The 10,322-nt window shown below is 41.8% G+C and overlaps 1 protein-coding gene across 1 annotated transcript in view; it reads right to left on the minus strand.

Annotated features, from left to right (window-relative positions):
• The window catches only part of LOC111857615 (BTB/POZ domain-containing protein KCTD8), a 53,796-nt gene extending 44,626 nt beyond the window's left edge, over positions 1 to 9,170 (minus strand). Inside the window, exon 1 of the mRNA XM_023838678.2 lies at positions 8,014 to 9,170. Within this exon, the coding sequence (XP_023694446.1) occupies positions 8,014 to 8,809 (796 nt within the window). The 5' untranslated portion in view covers positions 8,810 to 9,170. The remainder of the gene's footprint in view (positions 1 to 8,013) is intronic.
• Between the last annotated feature and the right edge of the window lie 1,152 nt (positions 9,171 to 10,322).

The raw sequence follows: 10,322 nt of genomic DNA on the forward strand, positions 1-10,322 counted from the left end.
GAAAACACACACCAGCCTGAAATTTCAGCTAAGAACCTATCTAGGAATTTGTTTGGTTAGTGCCAATTTGCCATATGTACAAAAGGGGCCATCTTTGGATTGGCATTTTCTGCTAGGAATGAAATATTTACATACTGCAAAAAAGAAACAGCAAGACTTACATGATTTCTAATGAAATATATTGCAGCATTTCAGAATTGGTTGGTATTACAATTTTCACATGCAAAAGTAGTTCTTGTTTATTTTATTTTTACAATGCAACATGACAGTAATTTGCGCCAAACTGGAGGATACAGCCACACTTTATATATGTAATTTGCAATGCTGAAAGTTGTTAGTGTTTTTTAGCCCAATGCCCCAGTAGTGTTGTTGGCTGACAGCATTTGTCGTGGTTATGGCAGCTTGAGTCACTTTTGGGTGAATTGTGAAACGTTTTGGTGATTGTAGGGCATTTTGCACCAAAGGTTAAGTGGTGTGCTCAGTTGTGTATTGGTCCAGCCCACTGTGTTAAGTGTTTTGAAAAAGTGGACATGGTATTGAGACAAGTGTGAAAATGACTGGAAAAAACTGTAACATAGAAAAATATGACACTGGATAATACACAACAGTTGGGGAAATAACAACAGAGAAACAATCTGTGCACAGGGTATGAAATGCAGACATTACAGTAAGACTCAGGAACCTAGTCCTCAGGGGCCTCCAGTCCATATTTTTGCTCCCTCCCAGCTCCCTGCCAGAACGTTGATATTTTTGCTGCCAGCTGGGGATGGGGGGGAGCAAAAATGTGTTCTGTCTGCAGATCCCCAAGGACCGGGTTGAGAAACACTGCTCTAACATGTTGAACTAAGCAGTAATATTAGCACAAAGTCATAGCAGCTAAGGAGGAGGATGTTGGGTTAGACAAGGACATGGCACAGGGAGGGAAAATTCTTCTGAAAGGGTCTTTCCATCAACATTATTTATACTGGTGACCAAGTGGAGGACTCAGAGCTCAGAGACCAACAGTAGCCCACATCCCATTGAGCTTCCAGAAGTGGGCTTTGATTTCAGAGCATTCTGATTTGAGCTGGGTAACAATACCTGTACCTCTTCATGGCTTTTCATACTGTTCCATACTGCAGAAGGGCTGCTCAGCCAGTAGAGGAACTGTTGAATAGCTCTTTAAGGCCAGTGAGTATGCTTTATAATTACAAATAGCTTCTTTTCAGCTAATCTGACCTGTGGTCTATTGTATGCTTTGACATTGTTGTGAATGACAGAGCACTCTGCGTTATCGGGACCTGTGCTCATCCAGCCGTGTCGCTCAGACACGCACATGTTAGCAAGTGAACGTGGCCCCAGAGTCCCGTCTTCTAATTGGATGCTCCTGTAACATTCCTGCATGGTCCGCAGCAGGCAACGCCTGTGCAGGCAGTGCACATCAAGTCAGTGAATGAAGTCAGTGGTGATTTATTTACAGATGTATGATTGCAATGCTTAAAAATCTGTTTGTTCCACTCACAGACTCTATGGCCATGTGTATACTCTGCCGTCCATATCGAGTGCAAGGTTTTATGAAATGACAGGGGAATATTCGAGGTTGCTTGGAAAATCAGTAACGCGATCAGTGCTAGCTTTGAGCTATAAGTTCTTCTGTCTTCCTGTCTGATGGGGGTTTAGAAGGATCGTCACTGGGCTCTTACAGACACGGTTCTGAGCACCAATTAAAGAAAGACCGTCTGTTATACCGGCACAACACTATAACCGCTCCATGCTTGATTTTCAGTAGCTCAAGCAGGTTATCATTGTTTCATGTCTTTACTGCATAGTCAGTGTCCATTATCCACATTGCAGTGAAAATTCTGCAGTTTGTAGAGATTAATAATCGTGATCCTTTTTCAAATTGAAATAACTTTCCTGTAGAGCTCCTGCTAGGGTCTTCCTTGGCAAACAGGTCTGCGGGTAAAAGCTAAACTACGGTCCTGTAAAGACCCAAGAGAAAGGTACCAATACACAAGGGTAGGATAGTAATTTATCTTCAGATCCAGCACATGGTATCATTTGTACCTTATGGAGAGCCATTAATTTAAGGCAGGGTTTTTTTTTTGTGGTTGATGTGAATCTTGATTTGCGTAAAAGTACAGGGCGGTAATAATCTATTTTTTTAATTACATTTTTTATCTACTTATTTTCATAGCATATTTTACTAAAGTTTTAGTGGGCTGGGTATAAATGTAATGAAATATGTATAATGTATACGGTAGTTTTATCATAATTTTTATTTAGTAAAAAAAGGCAAAGTTGCAGGGAGTCTAGGAGATTTGGTGCTATAGGTTGTTTTCTGTTCAGCTTCAATCCAAATAAGCAGAGACTGGCGACTTTGCGGGGTGAGTCACTCTACCAGAAGAGAACCATAAAATAAAAATCAGACCTCTCATTTATTCCAGTGTCACAGGGTTCTGTCTGCCAAGTCCGGAGGCTTTTCCATGCAAACAGATTCTGAAAGAACATAAGAGAGCAGAGGTCCTTACCCAGGGCTGTGAGTCCTGCAGGAGATGAGGGTTTTAGAGCCAGTAGTGTCGGGGTGAGGGAGTCAAAATATCCAAAATGTAAGGGGCTCAATGGTCAGATGGTGCAATAATGGAAGTCCACCTTTTTTGATCATCTAGTTAGGGTCAGTGTGCATTGAATGGTGTAGATGGGACAGTACAGATGGGACAAGTGTGTATCCCAGGGAAGTTACACACAAAAAATATGTATAGAATGGGGAACCAGTTTAATCACCGAATGTGTTTCTTTAGACTGCAGAGAAAAAAAATTTAACTAAAGAGCTGATGTCATATTCGAAATGACAGCCCCAAAAGAACAGAAGTTACTGTGCTATCATGTGCTTTACAGCAAATGGAAAACAACAGTGAGATGGAGACAGAGAGGAATATATAATAGACTGAAAACTGCGGACTTCTGTTGTGAAATGAGGAACTGTATGTAACAGTTTTTTTTTATTAAGTGATGAAAATTGTGATGAAAAGAGGACACCACTATAAAAATAAGCTTGGATTTTTGGATTACGATCCTTACTTAGCAGACCATAATTCGATGAAGAAATTTGGATGAGAAGCGAGAGCAAATGCAGGGAACTTTCACCGTGATGTCAAAAGCAAGCCAAGAATAAACAAAAAACACAAAAGCTACAGAACCCAAACACAGACCATTTTTCTGTGTGTTTCCAGGTAGCCAACAAAACTTGTTCAACAGATCAATGCAATAACCTGTGTTCCTGTGAAAATGATCTCACTCAAATTTTCACATTGCCTGCAGTTGCTTTGTTGCTTAAATAAGTAATTTTATGCAGATAAATCAATAATACCTTTCAAATGATATTCCTTCTTAACGATTTTGTCAATAAAAACAATAGATCATGTTTGAAATCACTTATTGTGTGACAGCTGTCAAACTGTTGTTTTTGTCTCACTGTACTGACATGATGGTTAAATGACTGCCGGCTGTGCATGTTACCTTGTTCGTATTGCTCATTGAGATTGATTCACTTCACAAAGGTAAAACACTTTCCCTTCTGTATACTTTGAATGAGGGGTTATAAAAGTCATGATTTCTAATTTATCATGATGCCTTTTTCAGGTAGACATCTGTATTTTATGATCAAGGTCAAAGGTCAGAAGTAGTTTGCTGTGACTGACTCAGATGGTGAGTAACAGCTCCATCTTTTAAATGTCTCAAATACATCAGGCTCTGTGTTATGTACTGTTATATACTGCGTTATACTGTATACTGCTTTACATCTAACTGTTTCTCATGGAATTCATCAATTTACAAGAGTCACTCAGCCAGTAGAGGGCGCAGTGGTGCGCAAGGCAGGGTATGCGCACGTATTGCCGATTTACCTGAAATGCACGATTCGACTGTAGGACGAACCAAGAATACCCAGAAAAAAACCCACACGCTGGAGGAAATGTACTCAAGCATACAGAGCTGAGGACAGATTATGAGGCAACATTGGTCCCTGCAATTAGAAGTGCAATGGTGGGTAGACATCGGTCGGTTAGGTTAAAAATACCGTTACTGCGCATTTGCTTATATAATGTGCGTGGCAAAGTCAGACCTACTGCCAGTCAGCCTCCTTCATGAATAAAAAAAATAAAAAAAACATTTCAAAATCCTAGCTGCCTCTATTCCCCCAAAATTATCTGTGTAAAAACAGAAAGATGTCTCACTGTATGCTCAGGAGCTGGTCATGTCTGATTAAAATTCACTTATTTTCCGTCCTAAATCCTAAAAGGATTAAAACTAAATGTTTCTTATTTTTCATTGCAAATTATAAAGTAACATCAGTTACAATCTTTAGCTACTGTAGATATAGGCAGAAGCTAAATGATTAAATAGTATATAAACACAGTGTGTGAACGTGGCTGATGAATATTGCATGAATTACAGAGACTTGGATGGTGCAGGGGAGAGAACTGGCCAATAAGTGATATGTATTATGTATAGAAATCACCTATGCCTCCATTCATGTCAAATTAAAGTTGCATGCATAATGGTAATTTGAAAAAGCCTTTTGATGTTATTTTTTATATTTAAATACATTATTTATTTATTGGCACATTACCTATTCTGTTAGACTGTCAGCAGACAGTTTACCATGTCAGTCAGAAAAACTCTAAGAGTAATGACATCATGATGTCTTGAATCACTGCCCCCCCCCCCTCCCTTTAACAGGAGAAGGCAAAGACTGGGATCACTTCATGCCCTGTTAGATCATTGGACTTCCCTGCCCTCCCATACGTGCACACACACACACACACACACAGACACACACACACCAACATTGTTTTCATATCATTATGGGGACTCGCTATTCATTTATACAGGAAAAAATTCTAATCTAAAGCATGACAGCTCCTACCCAGCCCAAACCTCAACTATAAGTAACCAAACAAAATACAAGTCTTCTGGCATTTTTAGTTGATTGCACTGACAGATTTTTATAAAATTGAGTTTCCCCTTGTGGGAACCGAATAGGTGGTCCCACAACCTCAAACTAACAGGTCTTTAATCACATTGTGGGGACATTTGGTTCCCACAAAGTAATATATATATATATATATATATATGACCCCACCCTACACCCCCCACAAACACTCATTAGCCAAGGAACTAACCTTCACTGAGCATTGAGGTCTGCATTGCTCTATAGACTGAGCATTTTGACCAGAAAAAAATGCAAAGATATCCATCACTGGAATTCATTAACACCTCACACGAGACACCCCACAGCTAATGAGTGCACTATGATACATGGCCGCTGTAGGATGCTTACATATTGATCACGGATCGATTCTGTGTAAAGGGCAACTGTGCAGCATGCTTTCTGAGAAGTTCATTACTGGAGGCAGGCTGATGTTAATGCTTAGACAGGATCTGCGTTTCCACTTTGCATGTTAAAGGAGCTTTTCTGGAATGGATTTGCCTGAAAACTGAAGTAGATCTTAGTCAAATTCTTCACATAGCACAGTCCACCTATTCATATCTGTATGGGGACTCTCCATTCATTTCTGTAGGCTTAACCATAATCCTATTTATGACAACCTTAACCCCCACCCAGCCCTAACCTTAACCATAAATAATCAAACAAAATACAAGACTTTGGGAATTCTTGTTTTTTTTCTGATTGAATTCACAGATTTTTGTAAAATGTGCCCATAAGGTAAAACGTTACAGGCTTTTATCACATTATATGGAACTTGGGTCGCTACAATGTAATAATTACAAATTTGCCTGAACAGGTTTATTGTACAGCTAAGGTTTCAGCAAGTTTTGCACCGTCTAACCACAGTATTGAAGGAAAGGATATAGAATTTGGTTACACGTTTCCCCTGCTTGATATGGTAGTTTATCATTGTGCTCCAGGCAATGTTAAGACTGTCTTTTCACAAATGAAACATTTGTTCACGTGACTCGATGGTCAGTGGTGCAAAAAACGGGATCCTGGCATGACAGGGAGACACTCCCCCAAAACACACGCCACAGCCAGGATGGCATGAGAGACCATCGGAAAGAAGGATGAAGGCAGCAGGAAAAGAGGAAGAGGCAAAATGAGAATCTCAGGGACTTTGCTGCGGAGCAGATTCAGGACGGGATGTGAAAATGATAAGGAATGGAGGGGGAAAGGCTTTTTCAAAGCAGGAAAAAAAAACTGGAATACATTAAAAGCAGCAGAAAACGGAGAGAAATAAAGGATGGAGGTGGGGGAAGAAAAATATAATGAAATAAATCTGTACTAATACAACTTGTCCTGTTGTAGAAAGGAATATAATTCATCCCATGAAATTATATGAAAGGGTGACGATAAGAAGGGAAGCGAGAGTGAAAGTGGTGGGAGAAAAAGAGTGAGGGGAAGATTAGCTATAGAGGGGGAGAGAGAAGAGAGGAAAGGAGGATGCCCTCCCAGGTGCTTCCTGTCTGTGAGGAGCACAGACATCGGCAGAATACAGTGCCCGGAAGCCATGGAAACCCCCCCCCCCCCCCCTGGCAAGCATGTTCATCTTAGGGACCTGAGCAGCAATTACCAAATGCTAGTCATTTACAGGACCTATTGTTATTCATTTGTATATATTGGACTCCAGTAGATTCCCTGCTAACACCAATAACCTCAAGCTGTGCATTCATTGTAAACAATTCCCTAAAAGATCCTGTTAATAAAGCAATTTTATTTGTTCTATTCTGAAAGGCTAATTCATTCATTATTCAGTTATTTCAGATCTACAGTCCGTGATAATTTTGTGTATGTTACACGTGCTACTAAATGCTACATAACTCTAAAGAGATTTTATACAGCAAATACTTTAGATCGGATAAGAATTCACCACTGCATTAACACGTCAGTGTGACTAATTGCAGGAGTTATAGACCTACAATGAACTTCAGAGATCCAGCACTGAGAGGCAGTATTAGATATATTTTATATCATATCAAATGCAAAGCTGCATATCAACTCTACTTCCCACAATATCCACAGTCAGGTTTCAAAGGGGAGATTTCAGATCATGACCAGGCATTATTTAATTTCTCTGAACCGTGCTGCTTAATTAACAGCCCCACTCGAAATCCTGCTCAGGTGAAAAACAGCAGCAGCAGGTGTCCTGCCTGAGCCTGCGTCTCATTTACTGCCTGCCATGATCAAAGGCCACCTACGGAAAGCTTCGCTGAATTTTCTGTTTAAATGCTACAACCTCAGACTTCTGATTCTTCTGCTATAATTCACTTCCAGTGCTGAGATTTCCCTTCGTTGATACTTTATAGGGCAATAATCTTGATACTTTGTGTGGATTCTGTCTCTTCCTGTCTCTCCCTCTCTCTTCCTGCTTCTCTGTGTCTCCTTGAGTCTGCAAGGCTGCAATATGCCCAGTGATTCAGTAAGAGTGCCAGAGTGACACATTCCACTGACGGTACTCAGTGGGGCGTCCTCAGCAGTGACCGAGCTTCCTCTCTCTAGCCGAAGCTTTCATGGCACAAAGCAATGGAGTGCAGCAAAGGTGTCTGCTGAATGCCTGCAGAGGTATCACTGGGCCAATGCCAAGTGCTCTCTGCTGTATATCTCACCAACCTTTCCCACAAGCTGCAGAAAACAGGATTTCTCATAACTGACAAATGCTGTATAATCGTCCCGTAATGTTTCTACGCAGGACTGTACTGGCCATTGGGCACGCCGGGCATTTTCGTGGTATGTGGAGCAGCAAAATTTATCATGGGAACCCCAAAGTCCAGGGTCCATTTTTAATCCCAGTTCAGCCCCGTTCCTACCTCCGCATAATCCACCCTGTTAATAGGCCTCCATGACCAGTCCTATTACCTAAAGACCAACAACCACCGCTATTTTCTGCTTATTAAAATGCCATGCTTTGCTTACTGAAATCACCCATTGCAATGTCCAGCAGCCCACGCGCAGTGAGTAAATAAAAGTGCGATTTATGCATGTAGCTGTCAGAGACTGGAGGACCGTTCTTCACTTACTGAAGAAGATGTACTCTGTGTAGCTGCTCCAGATTTTATCATCCCTGTACTGGTTGATGAAGGCAGCCGTCCCAGTGGAGTTGCAAGCCACCATGTGGAACCCAGCCTCTGAGAGGCGGTCAAAGGCCTGCTCCAGGTACGTGAACTTCAAGTAGAAGCGGGAGGTGTACTTTTCCGGGGGACGGTCCGGGTCCCGACTCTCGTTGAGCGTTTCGCCAAAGACTTCCTTGGCCAGGGCAATGCGGCCGCAGACCATGATCCGTGCCACTCGGCGGAATTTGGCGTCGGCCTGGTTGTCACGCACCGTGGTGTAGGAACCGCGGTAGCCAAGGGTGATGAAGCCTGAGCGCTTGTCCGAGGTGGTACGAGCCAGGTCGCTGCCCTGCGAGTTCTCCTCGATGTCGCTCTGGCAGCCCTCGTCGTTGCCGGAGCTCTGCTTAGCCACACGTGGTCCCAGCAGCCGGAGGAGTTCCGCCAATTGAAAGTGCTCAGCCTCCCGCTGGAGCCGCTCCTTCTCGGGGAAATGCTCGGGAAGAACCAGCTGCCGGTCACGCAGGAAGTCCAACACGTAGCGGAAGAGGAAACCGTCGCGGTCAATGAAGAAGCGGCCGCGGCTGTCGCGTGGCAGGTCGCGGAGTGGCCGGCGAGAGAACATGGCATGCAGCGTGGTGTCTGGCACGCTGACCAGCGTCGAGTGCTTGGTGACATACACCTGGCCCCCGACGTTGAGCTCCACCACCTCAGGGAAGGGACCTGACACCTCACTGATGGGCAGGATGCTCTCCCTCAGGGCCATGGTCCCTGGAAACCAGTCAGAAAACCAAGCAAAACCAATGTAGAACCAATGCAGAACCAATGCAGCAAAAGGATAAAAGACCAAAGACAGAGAAAAAAAAACCTGGACAGCCAGCAAAAGCAAGTCAGACAGCCAAAGAGTTGCTGAAGTTAATCTGGAATGAAGAGTACTACATCCCTGCTAAAAAAGAGAAAAAAATGAAAGAAAAAGAGAGAGAAGAGGAAAAGAGAGGAGAATCTGATTCCCAGATTCCCCGATTCTCAGCCAGAGCACCAGTGAGAGAGACAGTGCAGAGTGAGATAGACTGACATCCACGTTGGGAAGAGAGAAAAAAATCAGTACTGCTCAGCTCCCAGCATCATTAGTCTAACGGCTGGGGAAGCCGCGGTGACGTCACCCCGAGGGTGAGAAAGAGAAAGGGGGTGTGGCCTCCCGAGGCCTCCTTTTAAAGGTGCAGTGCTGAATTTGTCATCAGTTCAGTCTTATCAGTTTGTGTCAAAATAAAAATATGATGAAATAAATCTGTACTAATACAACTTGTCCTGTTGTATAAAGGAATATAATTCATCCCATGAAATTATATATTGACAAAACAAGATATACAAATGTTTGTTACCTTGTGTTCATGAAATAATTTCAGTTGTACATGCAGTAATACAGAGCACCACCTAGTGAATGTTATTTGTTAAGGCATGCACAGACACTGGAAATTACTTGAACATTACTCCAGTCATACTGTAATTTTCAGGCAGTTTGTGCAAAAATATGGTATGAACATGATAAAAAACATAGTATAAAATGAAATATACTTTATTATGATTATTATTATTATTACTGTTATTGCTGTTGTTGTTGTTGCTGTTATTGTCATTGTTGCTGTTGTTGTTATTGCTGCTGCTGTTGTTATTATACTCCATATTTGACTTCCAGCCCAGCACTTATACCTATTTCAGCCATTTTGTAAATTACAAACAGCAAAAGCCAGCCTGCTGTTCTACTCATAACTGAAATTCATTAGCATGCTAAATTGCACATCTATGTAAGTACCAGGGAAATTAGATTCTTTTACATTTCTTCATGGTTTGTTGAAAGAATTAATTTCTTCCACATGCAATTAATTATTTTAACCCTCTGGAGGGCGGATGATTTGCATGTGTGCAAAGTGTTTGACGTTTATTTATTCGTTTATCTAGTTTGATGGGCATAGTTTGTAATGAGCGTTTACCTGCTGAAAGCATTTCCCATGGTATGAAAGTCACTGCCGTGTCATTTAATTTCTTCAGTGTTATTTTACATTAAGAAAATAATCTCCTCTTGTCACACGGCCATTATACTTGCAAATGTAAAAAAACGTATGCTAAGTATTTTCTAGTTTTAACTGTGTTACGTGAAAAGATGACTGGGAATGAAATGTAAGGTCAGTTTTCTGTAATCTCAATCTGCCATTTGTACAAGAACAGGTCCACTTAAATGTGCTGGTTTTCACACATCCCATCTTGCTCTTTTTGAATTT

The sequence above is a fragment of the Paramormyrops kingsleyae genome, chromosome 25 (assembly GCF_048594095.1).
Source record: "Paramormyrops kingsleyae isolate MSU_618 chromosome 25, PKINGS_0.4, whole genome shotgun sequence".
NCBI classification, from domain to species: Eukaryota; Metazoa; Chordata; class Actinopteri; order Osteoglossiformes; family Mormyridae; genus Paramormyrops; species Paramormyrops kingsleyae.